Source organism: Triticum aestivum, chromosome 6D, assembly GCF_018294505.1.
Source record: "Triticum aestivum cultivar Chinese Spring chromosome 6D, IWGSC CS RefSeq v2.1, whole genome shotgun sequence".
Lineage (NCBI taxonomy): Eukaryota > Viridiplantae > Streptophyta > Magnoliopsida > Poales > Poaceae > Triticum > Triticum aestivum.
The window spans coordinates 37,280,743-37,299,600 of NC_057811.1; the positions used below are offsets into that span (position 1 = coordinate 37,280,743).

Genomic DNA, 18,858 nt, shown 5'->3' on the forward strand with positions numbered 1-18,858 from the left:
GTATAGTAGATGTTCATAATTTGGTATATAATTATGGTCAACTTTATGAAGTTTGACTTAAGACAAATCTTATATGCAAGTACAGTAAAAAGAAAACGGAGGGATACTTAGTAGCCATTTCAGTCTTTTTACAGGTCAGTGCCTCAGTGGCCTTATTTCGTATGGCAATGGGCCTCCAATCTGCCCAGGTATGAGCCCACGATAGAGTTCTTGATGAATGAAAAAACTACAGCCTGAATGCATCTACATATTTGACAGATCTGAATAATTGGTTTTTATAGGTTTACGCAGATGGGACACACGCAAATATACACAATTCGTATGCTAAGACTTCATTTATCCATATGTGTGCTTGTATCTCCAAAATTATTTGAATCAAAAGAGGGGTATTAAGTGATTTCATACCGCACAATTAGTTGCCGTATGAAGTTTTAATAAATTAGTTAAGTCTGATATTTCCCTGAACCTCAGTCGCCTTAGATTGCTATATATTTAGTGCTATGATAGTGTATTATTGTTTCCCTCGGGTCTTCTATGAAGTTTGCATATTCTTTTCCAGCAGCCGATCCTCCCATTCAGACAATCTTTCTGCTTCCATCTTTGACAACAGGTAAATCAATTTGTATTTTGCTTACTACTGAAGTACTACTACTAATCACCATATATATTCCCAGTACGGTCTATAGATGTATGCATACACATTTGCTGTTCAACCAAGCCGTAGATACATATGGAAAATATGTCTGACAGCCATATATAGCAACACAACCAAGATGCATGGTGAGAACACCTACAAATGAGTCTTCACAAGTCCTGTACAAAGTCTCTCCCAGTCCAACTCTCTAGAAGCACACTCCAAGCCTCATGCCGCTGACCTGAAAAGGAGGCAGCGATAAAATTTTGAATTTTCCGCTGCTCCAAAATTAGTTCCACTCATAGCAACCATACACAGATTGAAAAATGTTTATAACCACATAACAAAGAGATGGTTACACATGTGAAAATCATCCACCCAACTTTGGAGAGAGGTGGGGATTCTCTCTGAATACATACTTGCTTCTGAGATACATCTACATAAGCTTCCATATTACTGAACATAAAACTAAGGTTTTCACTCCAACTCCAACGAACTGACAGCAAGCAATTCAAAGAACAAGGAGGTATACAAGAACAGAGAACAGGGGGAATCGAAATACTTGTATACATCAAATGGCTTGGGTGCATATATATCGGACTAGAAGAATTGTGTGCTGAAAATAGTACAGCTTGAATCAGCTAATAAACATTTGTTGTGTGCTGAATTGGGTGCATATATATCGGACTAGAAGAATTGTGTGCTGAAAATACTTAGTATTAGTGCAGAATTGCCTTTGTTGTACTTCAAACAGCAATAGTCAGTTTGCAAGCAGACATGACAACTGACCTTTTCAAGATCTTCAGTCAAGCTACATATATGGCCCATTAGGCATTTATTTCATGAGGATTTGTTAAGCTAGATGTATTTATACTATAATTAAAAAAAACTAAATAACTATGAATCTGTGAGATGATGATAAGAAATGCGGTATGATTCCTTTTGGTCCATAGAAGTTTTAATGGGAAAAGAAATTTCAGTACAAAGGATATTATTTGGTCATTCAGAAATCTGTACCAAGGGAACATGAAGGTACTCAAGGTACTCATTATACAAGGAGATCTCACTCCAGTAAGGCGGTAACCAGATCACACTCACGCAGATCCTAATTTTCAGCCAAACCGATCACAACCTTACCATCTACCAGCACCCAATTACAAGAACCGCCAACGAAGAAAAGATTATTCAGGTTTTTTGCAAAGCATCTAAAGAGGAAGTATGTCATTCTGCTACCACTTAACACGACAGCATTCTCATCCATGAAAAGGCACAGACATATGCAAGAACAGGGAAATAAAGTGGCTGCAAGGTAGTTGAATCTGAATGGCAAGGACAAAAAACAAAAGAGATCATCCAGCCCAAGGAGGGGGTAGGGATTAGTGAAAAAAAGGAGGGGGGATGTAGAACATGAGTAAATTCCCCGCCAAACTAGCTCAAGGCATGGCGAAGGGAATGGAAAACTGTTGAGGAAGAGGAAGCAGGGCCTTGAGAAAATATCCAGAAGGAAGCGATCCATGAAAGCATGATGGGAAGTTGCTAGGTGGGCAATAGCTGAGCAAGCTATTGTAGAGAAAATGATCTCTTGAAATTTGGTACTTGAGAAATGTTATTAATAATGAAGGGGACACATTTTCATAGAACAGTTCAGATACCTCAACTTGCATGCAGAAGATAAGCTTACCTGCTCAACCAATACATCACAATAGCATATCTAACTGAACAATTGTTTTGTGTATTGTGCCCATCGTGTCATCCGCCAACGACTCACAACTTTAGCTCCATCATGTCCACCACCATGCCTGTTTTACAAACATAAGAATTCAAACAACCAATGACTTTGCAAAGAAAAAACCAAATAGATACAAGGAGGCATCAACTACATATTAACATAAACTCGTAGCTGTAATTTGAAACGATGAAATGAACCCCATTTATTGAATTTTTTTTCACGGTATAAATGAGCTTGTTAATGGACAATTATTTGTAAATTGCATACCAAGTCCCTGTTATGGATTTCAGATTATTACCAAGATCAGCAGAGATAACAATATTGAAATACAGAAATTTAACTAGCTGTTAAGCTTCCAAATGTACCAATTGAGCTACTATTTGACATTGCAGTTGGTTCAAGCTAACTTTATTTTTTAATATAGTTGTCTTCAACTTCAAAATGCTATGTATCTCATCTTGAAACAAACACTGCACTGCAGCTATGTGCTAACACTACCATGATACATCTCTTGCATATTTCAGTAGGCAAGCAAGCGTGAAATTTTGTTCAGTTATATTATAGAAAGAATAAGCCAATCTCGGTGTCCATTGAAAATAAAAACATGATATGCCACTACTTAAAACTGTTAACTTCACACGAAAGGATGTGAACAACATGTAATCGAAAATTAACTCGGTTTTTTCATATCCACAGTGTAAATGAATGCTAGTACCTGGAGTATAGGCAATTTCAAATGGATGGTACCAAGAATCGAGACTAGTCTTAGAGAGCTTCTTGAACCACCATGAGTCAAGATGGACCATGAAGACACCAACAACTGTCCAGAAGAACACCACATTGTTTTCCTCCGCATACCCTATCACATGTGGGGTATCTTTCTCTGGATTTAGCCGAAGTAACTTGTCCAGTTCAATACTTCTCCCTGGCTCCCATATCATAACACCGTCGCGATTGGGATTCAGACTCCATAATTCGGCGGTGAAGCCGAATAAGAACAGGAAACCCATCCCACCACCCTCTGCTCGCATAACCGCGAATTTGACGGGACTGAGCGGGGTATAATAATCCCCCGGCAGCAACCTCAGATCTAGGCTCTTCCTGTTCAAATCAAACTTGAGGATACTTCTCGAACCCGCCATGGTAAGCGACCAGTGAAGGCAACCCCCTGCCAGCACAGCGGGCTGGGACCTGAAAATGAACAAACCCTCGGGTGGAAGCGGCGCCGAGATGAAATCGCCCCATGCGCCGGCCTCCGACGAGTAAACGCAGGCGAGCACTGTTCTAGGCTGCTTCCCGTTGCTGCCTACCATGACCACCCGGAAGTGGTCGGCGTCTCCGGCGGCGCGAAGCACCGCCCCGCTGATATCACCCTTGGCCCCCTGGAACTCGAAATCCGGGGGGACGGCCAGGAGGTGCTGGTGGCCGGCTACGGGATCCCACACCAGGACCTCGAACCGGATCTTGTGGAAGAAGAGCCCGAGGCCGTGGCGCCATCCTAGGGCCATGTAGCAGCCGTCGAGCTCCAAGGAGAAGAGTCCGCGGGGGAGGCGGTAGGGGGCGCCCGGAGCTGGCTCGAAGGTGATTGGGGAGGAGGAGGCGGCGGAGAAGGCTGGCCGTCGTCATCTCGCCCTCCTGCTGTGCTCAGTTGGTGCGGGCTGTGAGTGTGACCGAAGCGCGTGTGCTCGGACGATAACCGTGTGAATGGGGATTCTGCCTGGTGAGCTGTCTGCTGACGATAACCGTGTGAAGCTTGGAATCCGGCTAAAGATGTATAGTACCCATCTCAAAATATAAGATGTTTTTGCCGTTTTGAAGGAAGATTGAACAAAATTTGTTCACGGTTGTGAGTTTGGTTATCTTGGAGATTGAAATAAAGGTATGGTAATGAGATCCTGGTTCTTTATTAGAAATCAAGCATTGAGGAGTATGATGGCTTTCGTAATCCGAGGTCCATGATTCTTGACAAGTCTGGGCGCAAAGTGCATAGGCTAATAGACAATTGTTGCATGATCAGATAATTACAGGGTGTGTAGATCCATGGGAGAAATTCTGGAGGTCCAAATAAGATTGCCAGCTGTGTTTAGAAATTCTCGAGGTCCAAATCAAATTCTTGTGAGCTAAGATGAATGTTGGTTTGTATCCATTAGAAAAGGGGAAAAGAAGGAGTGGTACCAAGTGAAGTATGAAAAACTTCCTATCTTTGGTGGCAACTGCGGTCTGCTGGGTCGTTTTCACCAAGAATGTGGCGACGGCGAACATGACAAGACCTGTCTTGAGTGGGGTAATTTTATCCTAGCAGATGTGGGCAGATGCAGAGGTCGGGGAAGTGGTGGTCATGGTCCTGAAGGTGTACAAGATTCTGATGGAAACTTCGGTGGATTCACCGAAAGAGGTAGAGGTGCGGGAATTGAAGATACAGGCTGCGGGCAAGGGCTTATGGGTGTTGACGTAATTCCTACTAGTAGCTGGCGGTTTAATGGGTTGTTGCAGAATAATAATTATGATGCTTTGAACAATGCACGTACTGAATGCACGATGAAGTATTTTGGGAAAGAGAGCTGCTGAGAATTCTAGTTCAAACGAGAATGGTGACCCTGCAATACAAGTCACCCTTCCAACTACTGAAGGCACCATTGTTCATGTTGACAAAAACACTATTGTGGCAACTATGGTGGATCAGTTTGAGGAGGGACAGAAGAAGGGAACATACCTCGGGGGAACCCCCCTAGAAAAGCGCAAACAACTATTGTGGCAACTATTGGAGTGGTAGTATAGTACCAGTGCAAGTTCAATCTATGAATCGGAAGGCTCCCTCAAGGGGTACCGCCGAGAGCAATGAAAACCATGAGATGGAACTGTCATGGTACTCCACCATGGCAATTTGAGAGCTCCTAGACCTCAAGGGGCGAGTGGGAGCGGATGTGATTTTCCTCTCGATATCTCGCTTGAATAAGGATAAATCTAATTTCTTGGGGGAAAAGTTAAGTTTTGATGATTTGTACATCCAAGAAAGTGACGGTAGGGCGAGGTGCTTGTTTTGTTTTTCAACCATATTAATAAAGTGGAGTTAAACTATCTGTCATCCAATTTCATTGATGTTGTTTTTATGGTTGGTGTTGAGGTTGATTGGAGGTTGACAGGGTTCTATGGGTACCCTTCTTGGGATCAATGACATTTTTCTTGGAATTGTTTGCATGACCTTCATAATAAAGCATCATATCCATGGGCTGGCCGTCATCTCGTCTCGCCCTCCCCACTGCTGACTGTTGTGCGGATGGGGATGTGAAGTCGAGTGCGCCCGTCACTCGACTAATAAACCAAGTTGGCTAAACCAGCCGGTTTTCTTCTTCAAGGCAAAGCCCACCGTATTCTTCTTTTCTTTCTTATCACAATGCCAAAATTTCTTCATATTGCGAGTCCCATTCAAGGTGATAATAAGATCGAACGGAAAAAAGTATTCAATCAAGTGTATTGTCGAGTAATAAATGTTCCATGACAGAGGAATTTTGAAGTATCTTATTGGCTTCCACTTCCAAGAAATTATTTGTTCTCTCGGATGAATAATACCTCATCTCATTCTCCAGTGTGCGGGTCAAAGAGCTCCTGCATAGTAGTTTTAAAACAATTGTTCCCCTTCTTGCGATCACCTTTCTAGATGTGTTTATTAAAATCCACAGTAGTTTTATAACATATTGATTCTCTTAACATTTTCAACTCTTTAGATACAATTGTCCCTGAAGACGAATGCCACCTCCTTGATGGCCTCGTCATGCTGGTAAAGATGGTCAGCTCCTTGTCTCTCAAGGTGCCCCTCTTCCTCTCAGAAGTAGGAATATGATAAGAGGCTTGTCGGGGTTATCAAGGATGATGGTCTCCAACTCCTGTGTGTTTGGATACTCAACGATTGGTGTATCGAGAGGCTCACTGGATCCCATGACATGCTTGCCCATAGTCAGACCCCAAGAGAAGATGGTCTGCACCCGAGAGTAGTTCTGGATGGGCTTGTTGAGGTACTCAACATCCTTGGGGTGATCCTAAGAATTAAAGGCAATGTTGTTATTTGTGATTGGCATGTTAGATCGAGTGAAACAAGTTACAGGTTAGCTAACCGCGATGTGGCCTTCGTAGTGCTCAACCTCCAATAGAATGGTGAAGGTGTCCTAGTCACATTGTGCACGTCCAAGCTTTCTAAGCTTTGACACCTGGATCCATCTCGCTCTCCACTTTCAAAAGATGGTTGTACACCTGTGTTAAGGTAACTCCGTGTCGCATAACTCAAAGACCATCTTGGCAACAACGTTCAGATGCACCTCCATGAAGCCCTTATCAATCCTCACTTCTCCCACGATGATATTAAACATCTTGTACATGACAAAGGTGGACATGAAAGGATCTCATTTCATCGCATTCCCTTTCATTGACCCCCTCAACGATGCCTTGGCAGCCTTATATGGCCGCCTTGGTATCAGCCACAAGCATCGCCACCACTAAAGAACACAAAGTGAGGCCTCTAAAACACCCTTGCATCCTGAGTTAACGATGGTCGTTCTCAACATAGGAGGCAAAGGTTTGTTTGATGTCCGACAAAATAAGGGCCTGACTATACTATACTCTTCCTTGGTCATTGCCTACAATGGTTAGTATCAGAACTAACCGGACAAGAATAATGCATCTGCCATGCTAGCATGGATTGATCATTAAGATGAACACACTACTAAATCTACCATACTAACATGAATTGATCATGAAGCTCAACACACTACCAAATCTGCCACACTAGCATGGATTTATCATGAAGCTCAACACACTACCAAATCTACCATACTAGCATGAAAAACGACATGGAAAGCATGTAATACTAGCACATAAACATCAATCCCAACACAACACCATGAAATCATCACTACCGACAAGCAAAACCTATCATAAACCAAGACGACACCGCTACCATCTGATCTACCACATCCTCACACAACATTCATGAAGAAATACTTGCATAACCTACCCTACTACTTGTAGATGTACTCTAATTTAGCACATACTCATAGATCTAGGCAACAACAAGTAGGGTCTGATGTTACTTACCGCCACCGGAGGAGCGGGGAGGAGGCACGGAACAACTCGAAGAAGAGGAGGAAGAAGGATCGCCGCCGCCGACCTAAGAAGATGGTGCCGCTTACCTACTCGTTGGGGGAGGAGGTTTCCTGGGGCGGAGAGCTCATATGGGAGGGATGGGGGATGATGGCGCAAGTTAAGGGCAGTGAGTTGGGGGGGGGGGTGTTAAATAGGTGGAGGCAATTGGCGAGAGATGATGAAATTACTCCCACCAATTTTTCGGGTACTCGCGCGATTTCGCGCTCTCCCCGATCGCACGAGCTTGATGCCGCGTTCCCCTCCATGCACACGGAGAGCTTGGCTCCCGGGAAATTGCCGATTCGGGGGTTTCTCAAGGGCTGACTGAGCGGTGCTTTGAGGTTCATGCGGGGCCAAGATTTCAATGCAACCCAGCTAACCAAACAGGCGAATTTGGTCTCCCGGAGCCTGCATGGTGGGATGCAAGCAACCAAACATGTCCTTGATGTAACTTTTGATTGTATCAAAGATCTTTCTTGTCTGTGTGTGGTTCAGTCTCTCCAATATGATGGAATTTATCTAATTAGTGAAAAGGTCGTATGGTGTAGAAAAAGTTGCTCTATCCCAGTAGTTTCTTCCAACGGGGATCAGAACTAGAAAGATGGGCAATGATATATTGGAACGTATGCTCTTCAGGAAGCTGTCCCGCTCTGTAAATGACACCTGGAATCCTTTCACTTTGATCCAATCCAATCTGAAGATGAATTTATCTCAGGACTGCAGCAAGTCTGAAGCCTCCAGATGTTGATGTCTGGTACCAATACAGTTGTTCCATTTTCCTTCTTCTTCTCCTTCGTCGTCGTCTGAGGAGCTGGATCCGGCCGTGGATGACACTGCTAAAGACTGTTGTTTCCACAACTTGGGACGATGCAACCGAAAGAGTACAATTGTTCATCTTCTTCAGATGACTTGGAACAGTTCAAAGATGCACATCATGTACAATTCTAGTCTACTATTGGAATATATTGGATTACCATACAGGTTCAAACACAAGCAGGGTAACCAGCAGAGATAGAAAGAATCACAAATAAACCAATCACGGAAACTAATTATACGATTGCATTCATCCTTGTATATATGCCAATTGATCAATCCAGTGGCACCAGAAAGAATGCACAAGTATATGGCTATCGGCTTCATTACTGTATTCATCAGCAGCAGAAGGATGTTCACCTTATACCAGCCAACAGGAGAAGGATGCACAAGTAAGTATATCCTATGCCTACCCCAACTTCATCGGTGCATCTACTCTAACTCTATACCACTAACTCCGCAACACTCATTCAACGGCAGCAGCCCATCACAAGTTTAATCTGGCAAAATCTGTTGACTTCAACTCTGATCAGCAGGATGTTCGTTCTAGGAAGTCTCTTGACTTGAACTCTGATCAGCAGCATATTCTCCCTAGGAAGCCTGATGACTTCAACTCTGACCAGCAGGCTCTTCTCTCTGGGAAGCCTGATGACTTGAACTCTGATCAGCAGGATCTTCTCTCTTGGAAGCCTGATGACTTGAACTCTCAGCAGAAGGAGCACGTGGGTAGATGATGTTGTAGTGATTTCCCGTGTACAGCAGGGTCACATTCGGACGGGGAAATCCAGGACCCGTGTAGATATCTCGAGCATATCCTTGTTGGAATGATTCCGTTCTGAGGGGGACCTCAAGTGCTGTGGCCAAAGCCACCAACATAACATGGTCCGCGTCCACACGAGCTGGAATGACTTGCTCAAAGCACCACTGTTTGTGCAACAACAAGTCAGGTAAAATGAGTGTCGTGTATCCAACAATGGATGCACTTGAAATTCAGCAGGAGGTAATGTAAGGGAAGGGGATGCTGATACTGACAACTTCCAGACTGCAATTTCCTTCATCGACCTCTGGTATATGCGGTACATACTCCTCACTGTGCGAGCATATATGGATAGCTACTAGTAATCTGAGGAAAGCAAAAACTAACCAATAAAATGTGTCAGAAACATGAATTACGATGAACAGAAGGAAATGTAAGTTCAAGGGTGTTTTTCTCACTGTCTTGCGTCTTCTCATACGTGCTGAAGAACTGGAGAAGTTCCTCTTTACGGCAACTAAAAATGGCACATATTATGTCAGTGAGATGGAATGTGTTCATCTACAATACTTTGATGGAATTGCAGAAAACCATAAGAATCAAAAACCTGCTAGTTGATTCCGTGCCCTTCCATCTCATTACTTTCTCAATCAGCTCCTCAAATGCCTGAAAGAATCAGCAACTCGATTATTCATGGTTGATAATCATTACATACTACAGGATACAATAATACATACAGAATATTGATCAATGGCAGGATATAAAAGAACACAGCTAAGACACCTCCCTGAGAAGCTTCAGTCATTACAGATATACTATAGCATAGTAACAGAACACTGAGGTGGCTGTACAATAATAACCAGCAGGCGTGCATTGTTGCAGTGCCCAAACAAGCATAAAATTATGTTATTTCCCAATTATATTGATGTTGTTCCTTTGCAAGTAAATTTCTCTTAAGGTTGTTGTTACAATCGGGTTGTTAACTTCATAATAAGCTTCTTTGAGTTTGTGCCAACATTGTGTAAAACTGACGGCATGCCACTACTGTTAAGCAATTGTTCATCTCCTGCAAATGACGAACAAAGATAGTGAGATGCCAGATGATGCTTGAAGTGTACTTTGTAACCTGAAGAGAATCATCATCCCTTGCAAGCATGTTTATCCAAGAAAGAACAAATATGGAGAAGGTGAGAACTTACTCTGCTGGTCCTGGAAAACTCAGAGTTCCATCCAAGATTTGCATGTTGCACAGACATTCTTTCAACAACATGAAGGAGACGATGTTCCTCGTCTGTGTCCTGCCTATCAATAACTTGCTCCTGTTGTACATTCGCATAAACAGAGAAAGTTAAATAACTAAACCTACATCATATGCTAAGAAAAAGAGAGGAGGTCAATTACTAGGTAGGAAAATATGAAGCTCCTGTAGAAACACTCCCCATCTCCAATCACCAGTCTAATTTCCGAATAGGCATCAAGATGGTTCGCCTCGTTAGAAGAAACCATATAACGATTCCTTACTTCATTGATGGGACGTGTCTGCAAGAACCACACAAATACAAGAATTCAAATTATGGAGTATTTTTTAACATGGAAACAACATATCTAAAAAGGTGATGGAAAGTTTGTTTTTATTCCAATATTCGGTTTTTAAAACCACTGCCATATATAATCCCATCACTGATATTGATCTGTTGCTGTTCAATAAGAAAAGAAGAAGATATCTGTTAATGTCTGATAAACTCAACAACAGTACAAGTACGATTCAGCTTCCATCAATTTGGTATACAATTTAGTATCCATAAAAGAGAGAATAATCTGTCTGAACAGTTCATCGTACAGGAACCATGAATCAAGTATCTTGTGATCTCAGACTTCCATCCTGATATTTCATGCACTTCAAATTTGAACATCACATTAGGCAAAATGGAGACAAACCTGGTGCTCCACATGTCCTGAACATATTTGCCTTCCTTCTCTATGAAAAATCTATTTGACAAGAAATGAAGAGAATGAAGTTAATGTCTGATAAACTCAACAAAAGTACAAGTACGATTCAGCTTCCATCAAACTATCACAACCAAGAGTTAACATAAAATTTAGTATCCATAAAAGAGAAAACAATCTTTCTGAACAGTTCATCGTACAGGAACCATGAATCAAAGTATCTTGTGATCTCGGACTTTCATCCTGATATTTCACGCACTTCAAATTTGAACATCACACTAGGTAAAATGGAGACAAACCTGGTGCTTCACATGTTCTGAACATATTTGCCTTCCTTCTCTACGAAAAATCTATTTGACAAGAAATGAAGAGAATGAAGTTAAAGTCCATACATCCGGGCAGTCTTACAATTGCACAGAATCAACAAGAAGCCAAGCATTTTCCTTTTCCCATTAAAAAAAACAAGAATGTAATAGCAAGGCTACAAACGTTCAAGTCCAAAGCTCTTTATTTTCAGCAACTATTTAAAAGAAATTATATTCTGAGGCTTCTGAGCGAGTTCCAGGTACCAATCAACCAAATGGCGAAACTTCTCAACCAAATCCTGAAGTGGTCAGAGATTTTGCATGTAAATGGCAAATTATTTACAGAAATTATATTTGGCTATGCAGTCCTGAACTAATGTCTAGACTAAATCTTTTGGTAGCAATATCTGTTTACAAAGGAAGATCGTACATTAGACTTCAGGCTCTGTTACAAAAATATTGCAGTAATCAGGACATGACCTCCTGATTTCCACACATTTTGCAGACAGCAATTTCAACAAGATAGCCATTCGCTTGAAAATACGATGCCAGATTGGAAAGACCCACAAGCAACAAGGACGTGTGTACTGCTGCCAACATTTGCCCAAGATTCCTCCTCTACTCTAGGCTGCCACATGATGCTCAAACCAGGATCTTCTATGCAGTTGACTTGCCTTGGTTAAGCTAACAGGTCCAGAATTAAACTAACAGTTCACATTTGCCTTGGTTAAACTATCAGGTCCAGAATTAACATGAACAAACAGAAATCAAGAATCCCAATTCCAGTTTCTATGCACATAAAATAGGTAAGTACTCCCTCTGAGGGAGTACAAGAATGCTGGTCATACCACCCAAGAATCACAAGTGCGAAGAATAAACAAGATTCAGGTCATACCTTGTTCTTGAGCCAACTCCAGAGCGATTTCCCCTTTTCAGGCCTGGGTCTCACTTTGACTTGTGGTAGTTTCTCCTACTCCACAGAGTTAGCATCAGGATTCACACATTTCGTATTAGCAAGGCGAAAGGACTAACAAGATTGAAAAATGTTGAGCTATCCAACTCCTCTCTACTCTTGCCGATTTTTATATGAATTGAGTTTCGATTTTCGAGGCTTCATAGTCAGAATCAAACTTTCAGGTAACAGATGACCTCCTGATTTCCACACATTTTCGCTTCAAAATATGATGCAGAGTTCGGAAAGACCCACGAGCAACAAGGGTGTGTGTACTGCTGTCAACATTTGCCCAAGATTCCTCCTCTACTCTAGGATGCCACATGATGCTCTAACCAAGATTCCTTGCCTTGATTAAATTAGCAGGTCCAGAATTAACACGAACAAAGAGAAATCAAGAATCCCAATTCCAGTTTCTGTGCACATAAAGTAGGTAAGTACAAGAATGCTCATATGGCCATACCACCCAAGGAAATCACAAGTGCGAAGAATAAACAAGATTCAGGTCACACCTTGTTCTTGAGCCGACTCCAGAGCGATTTCCCCTTTTCAGGCCTGGGTCTCACCTTGACTTGTGGTAGTTTCTTCTCCTACTCCACAGAGTTAGCATCAGGATTCACAGATTTTGTATTAGCAAGGTGAAAGGACTAAGAAGATTAAAGAATGTGGAGCTATCCAAATCCTCTCTACTCCTGCTGATTTTTATATGAACTGAGTTTCGACTTCCAAGGCTTCGTAATCAGATTCAAACTTTCAGGTAACAGATGACCAAAGGCCCAAACTTCTCGACCAAACTCCAGGGTGGAGTAAGAGATCAAAGGCTTTTGCATAAAAGTGGCTGAGGATCCAGATAATGTATGTCAAGTTAAGTAATCCAGTGCAAACATTCAGACTAATTTCTCCTATAATACAACTCATTTACACTGAAAACTGATTCATTTTGGCTTAAGGATTTCTTGTTAAAGTATCACAGCAACTTGCAGCAAAATATGTCATCACACTGAATAGAAGAATCAATTAGCACAAGACTGGACACCTAAATCTTGAATAGTTTCGAATAATCACAACAAGATGCTCGTTCGTTCTAAATTCATACTGCACCGCAAGAAGAACTCCTGGTCATAATCATGAAACTGTCCCCAACATTTGCCCAAGATTCCGCTTGTATATTACTCTAAATCATCCCCAAGATTTCAACATACTTAAGAGATCACAGTTCCACGCCCCGAACAAGAAAATGGTCACAGTCCCACACTCCAAATCACAAGCGAGCAAGCAAGAAGACCAGATTCAGGTTATACCTTTTCCTTTCCCGGGAGTGCGTCATTGGCGTGCGGCGATTCCACCTGCTCGAGAAGAAACCAAGAAACGCTCAAGAACGCACTCCAGTAACTCCAGTAACTCCAAGAACTCCAAGAAACTCAAAGAAACAACATCGCCAACGCCCATCACCTGCTCCTCCTCGCCCTCCTCGATGATAACCGACTGCCCCGCTCGTACCACCTGCTGGAACACCCGCGTGTAGTCGAACGGCAGCGTCGCGTCCCTCGGAACCATCATCCTCCTCCCCGCCGAGGAGCTTGACCCCCCGGCTTCGAAGGCGGACGCGGAGTCGGGGATGCTGCCCGCGGAGCTTGGGGAAACAGGTGGCGGAAAGGGACCGGCGGCGATCCCCTTGCCCTTCCGGAGGTCCACCACCGTGGCGGGGCTCGACCCATCGGCGCCGCCTCCGGCCTGCTCGAGGTGGAGGGGCGCCGCGCGGGGAGGTGGCGGCGCAGCAGCGCTCGGGGCCCCATCGCCATTGGAGGAGGCGTTGGAGTCGGGTTCGTGGATGCGGTCCTCCTCGACCGGTTCTGCTGCTCCTGAACCTGAACCTGAACCGGGTGGCTCCATCGCGGCGGGAGAAACTTGGAGGACTCGCGTGGCAATTCCGCTAACTCGCGAGGGCGTGGAGAAGGTGTGCGGGGTGCGGGATGGAAAAAGGGAGAAGGTTTGACGGCTATTTATTTGGAAGTTCTGATGGCGGTTTGGTCCCTTGGGAGTTCCTGTTTTGCAACCAACTCCATGTTGAACCAAACATTAGTACAGGGCAGGCGCACACTTCTCATTTGCAGATACAGCCCACACGAAAGATAAAAATTACAAGAAAGGCAATCAGGAACACGCGACCAATCCACGGTTGAATGGGTAACACGTGCCATGTCGCACACATAGGTTGTACTTGGGCAATTCAAGAACAGGGTAGCCGTCGAACGAGGCCTACGCTGATCACAATTTGGTCGGGCAACGCCTTGCAACATGACATGTCCTTTAAGGGTGGTTGTCACTTGTCCAATTGTCGCAAGGACACAAGAAATTTCATTAAAATCTTTGTCGGGGTGAGATTTTACGTCTTAGTTGATGGATTCAAGTGATAGTAGTATGGGAAATAAATTCATCAAAATCAGGAAAATAAATATAGCTTTCATTGTAACCGAATATTCTATGGCAATGAATCTAATGACGAGTCTATGTCTATCACTTTGAAATATTATATAACTAAACAAATGATTATTATTAGAGACCGTCTAGAACTCAGTTGACTGAGACATAATTTGGTCTTGGTCAACTGACAAGTGATAGTAGTATGGGAAATAAATTCATCAAAATAAGAAAATTAAATATAGCTTTCATTGTAACCGAATATTCTATGGCGATGAATTTAATGGCGAGTCTATGTCTATCACTTTGAAATTTTATATAACTAAACAAATGATTATTATTAGGGACCGTCTAGAAAGCCTTGTTCGGTTTCCGAGCATATCCTATTTCGGTTACTGTGCATTTTGTAAAACGGGCGCCTGAAGCCCTCCAAGTTGGGCCGACCCATCCATCTCTTTTCTTTTTTCTTTTTTAAAACAACAAAAGATTGAGCGTGGCGTGAATCGAATACCCGACCTCCTGATCGCATCCACACTGCACTAACCAACCAGCCACCTCATGTTATGTGATTGCTTACATCATTGTTCTTTTCCCTTTCCCCCTTTTTTTTCCTTTTCCCTTTCCCTTTTTTTTCCCTTTTTCTTCTTCCTGATTGGATGAACTTTTTTTTTCAAAAACGATTTTTTTCAAATTCGTGAACTTTTTCTTCAATGTCAATGATTTTTTTAATTTTGGTGAAGTTTTTTTCCAAATCGATGAACTGTTTTCAAAATCAAAGTTTTTTTTGTCGAAATCAATATATTTTTATTTTCAAATTAATGGAATTTTTTTTAGAATTCGATGAACTTTTTTTCAAATTAGATGAACTCTTTTTCATATAGATGAACCTTTTTTAAAGTTCATGAACTTTTTAAAAAGCCATGCACATTTTTAAATAATCCATTAACTTTTTTGAATTCATGAATTTTTTTTTGGTTTTTTTTAACAAGTGCGCTCGAGTAGATAGGCCGGCCCAACAGCGTCGAGGCGTGGAGCCAGGGAGCTTCCCTCGCGACTAAAGCGCTGAATAGGAGCTCCCCGATTTCCCCAGCATGGCTAGTTGTCTTTTTATTTGTTTTATGCTGGACTTTCATATCCATCTTCCCTGTCAAATACTCGACGACAAAAAGGCCAGCCACAAGCTTATGAGTTTCATGCAACAAACACATGATGATTCCCCTTAAAAACATGAATATTTGCATGTGTGTGTCACCAAAAAAAGAAGGAACTTTACAACTCCTAGATTGCACATTAAAAAATAAATTTACTTAATATACTTTATTCATTAAGCAGAGACGTCATAGTTGATTTTTGTTCAAGGTTAAGAAAAAAACATTATGGACTAGGAACTGGCCGGACAACTCTCCTTTCGACTGTAGTTGTGGTAACTTTGTGCCTCATGCAGTTGCAGTCAGATTATAACGTATGCAGTTGCATATCTGGTAGTGGACATGTAACTGACCCGTAACAATTCCCCTTGCGACCCCCCCTTGTAGTCCCTTTGTGCATTGCAATTGCAGTCGGGTTATAACACTTGCAATTGCATATCTAGTGGTGAATATGCAAACTACCCTGGCAACTCTCATCCCGACCACAGTTGCATCGCTTTGTGCCCGTAAAATTGCAGTTGGGTTATAATGATTGCACTTGTATGTTTAGTGGTGGACATGCAACTGGTCCCGACAACTCCCGGTTGCAACCACTTTGTGCCCCATGCAGTTGCAGTCGGGTTACAACGCTTGCAGTTGCATGTCTAGTGGTAGAGATGCAACTGGCACCGACACCCTCCTTACCCGACCTTGCAGTCGCTTTGTGCATGTTCAGTTGCACTCGTTTTGTGCCCGTACAGTTGTAGTCGGGTTACATCGTTCGCAATAGCACGTCTAGTGGTGGACATGCAACTGGTACCGACACCCCTACCCGATCTAGTTGTAGTGGCTTTGCACATCGTGCAGTTGCAAATCGGGATACAAGGCTTGCAGTTGCATGTTGCCCGACAACCCCTACTCGACACCACTTGTAGTTGCTTTGCGCCTCGTGCAATTGAATTCGGGTTAAAAAACTTGAAGTTGCATGTCTAGTGATTGACATGCAATGCCCTGACAACCCCTTACTAACCCAGTTGCAACCATTTTGTGTCTCGTGCAGTTTTTGTCGGATTACAATGTTTGCAATTGCATGATTAGTAATAGAGATGTATTTGAGATATTTGCATGAGAAAAAATAAAAAAAGAATCACACACTTGCATTCCTCTTGCAAATAATAAAAACAACAGAAGGATTTGACTGGTCGCCCCACTAACACACCAGTAGAAAAAAGATGGTAGGAATGTGAAAATATATAGGAGGACTCATTTCTATCAGTGGCAACATAGAATGTTCATGACAAGATAACAAAACAACTTGAAACAAGAACACAACTGATGGGCCACAACCACAAGTTCGTTGTTTGATCCAGAACGAGAAGAGATAACAAGGAACCAGAAAAGAAGAATATGAAAATAGGCTGCGACAGGCCAGTCGCAAAAGTTCCCTCAAAAGATTCATGGCAGGAATGCACGAATCACAGTGTACTTTAATCTGACAGTCAATGAGGTGAATCAGACCAATTTTGAGTTTTAGCAAAAATGTTATTATTAACCTATTTGTGTTGACATGCAACCGTGTCGTCATAATATGTAACGGAGTACGGGAAAGAGTCCATTCAACATAAAACCTTGCATGAAACTCATAATCAAAGTAAATGAATACTCTATTAATTTGGACACTGGATGAGAATCTTGCATAAGAACTGTCCCGATCTCTTGCTAGCTCTTGCATACCTCACCTGCTGGAATTTTGTCTATTTTGGGCCAGCCCAATAGCAATTTCTGAAATTTCTAATAAATCCTAAAGGCCCACGCAGCCCATTCGTGCAAGGCAAGAGGTGGAACTAAAGTTTAGTCCCACATTGCTAGTTTAGAGGGAGTTGGACCTCTTTATAAGGGAGGTTCTTTCCCCACATGTATGAGGATGAGAACAAGAGGGACATCCACGCGCTCCTCCTCCGCCGCCCGCCTCGCCCTGCCGCGCCGCGCCGCGGGTTGCGGGAATGAGCCGAGCCGATGTCTAAATTTTTGCCACGCACGACGAGTATATGAAAGGTCACGCGGAAGCTGAAACTTTTTGCTGTAGCGGAGATTGAATATGAACGGAGCAACTCTTCTCCTGCTGCCTGTTCGTTTCGTCTCCCTCGTTCTCTTCAGCTCCCGGCGCAGCCTCTCTCCTCCTTCTCTTGCGCCTATAAAAGGGAGGTCGCTCCTCTCAGAGAGACGCACCAGAACTTCTTCTTCCTCTCGCCACAAGTTCCCGAGCACTACGCTGCTGCTATGTTCTTCCCCATGCCGGCTTGCGGTGTGCACCGCAGGTCGGGACAGTAGGCCTCCGAAACCGCAGCTCTTTGAGTCCTGTACGGGAGAAGGGTGATAAGGTTTTTGGGGAGCGCTTCGCGCGACTACTGACTTCTTCATCACGGACGCCCCGGACTCCGACGACTACTTCCCCGACGACGACTTCTTCCCCGACGTCGACAACCTCCTCGACGACATGGCTGGCGAGGACACCGACCCCAAGTCCAGCGCTTCTGCTGCTGCTGTCCCGTACGTGTTCTTCCTCTTTCTATTAGAGGCCCTGCTACAGTTCCTTGTTCTATGTTTGCCCTAGATATGTTAGGCTCTATTTCATATATGCAACTTGCTATACTGTCTGCTCTAGATATGTTTAGTTACAGTTTATATATGAAGATGTTGTTTACCTTCTCTTTGTCAATTCGCATGACTTGTTTTATCATTGGTATACTAGTCGTGCTTTATCTAGTATTTCTATTAATAAAATCATTCGGTAAATTGCTCATATTTCCAACAATCCAAAAACCTTATTATAGGCAATTTACACCAAGTGGTTTTGCTGCTTCCATGAGACCTCCTATGTTTGAGGGTATCCACTGTAAGAGGTGGCGCGTGAGAGCAGTCTTATGGTTTCAAACCAGGAGTTGCTATGACGGCACTCTTGGCAAACCTGAAGGGGAGTATGATGCCCAACAGGAACAAGCTTTTCAAAAAATGGATACTTCGTTTAAGGCTGCTCTCT

The 18,858-nt window shown here is 43.0% G+C and overlaps 2 protein-coding genes across 2 annotated transcripts; both read right to left on the minus strand.

Moving 5' to 3' along the window:
- Positions 1-643: 643 nt before the first annotated feature.
- On the minus strand, positions 644-3,982 carry LOC123143330 (uncharacterized; the record flags this gene model as incomplete). Its single annotated transcript, XM_044562210.1, has 3 exons — positions 644-875; positions 2,316-2,433; positions 3,079-3,982. Coding segments are annotated over 2 exons (939 nt in total), but the record flags the coding sequence as incomplete, so codon positions are not given.
- Positions 3,983-8,535: 4,553 nt separating this feature from the next.
- Positions 8,536-14,254, minus strand: LOC123143331 (uncharacterized). Its single transcript, XM_044562211.1, has 12 exons — positions 13,723-14,254; positions 13,572-13,616; positions 12,783-12,860; positions 12,214-12,288; positions 11,313-11,363; positions 11,005-11,055; positions 10,468-10,605; positions 10,266-10,385; positions 9,674-9,732; positions 9,528-9,583; positions 9,345-9,451; positions 8,536-9,236 (listed from the first exon to the last, which is right to left on the minus strand). Exons 1-12 carry the CDS (start codon positions 14,161-14,163, stop codon positions 8,922-8,924), a joined length of 1,536 nt encoding a protein of 511 aa, XP_044418146.1. The 5' UTR covers positions 14,164-14,254; the 3' UTR covers positions 8,536-8,921.
- Positions 14,255-18,858: the final 4,604 nt, after the last annotated feature.

Bases quoted from the DNA above. Each gene is read 5' to 3' on its own strand.
- LOC123143331 (XM_044562211.1), bottom strand. From the start codon at position 14,163: ATGGAGCCACCCGGTTCAGGTTCAGGTTCAGGAGCAGCAGAACCGGTC. The intron at 9,452-9,527 runs GTGAGAAAAACA...TTTATTGGTTAG, and splicing joins GTATGAGAAGACGCAAGACA to TTTTTGCTTTCCTCAGATTA. The intron at 9,237-9,344 runs GTCAGTATCAGC...TTGCACAAACAG, and splicing joins GAAATTGCAGTCTGGAAGTT to TGGTGCTTTGAGCAAGTCAT.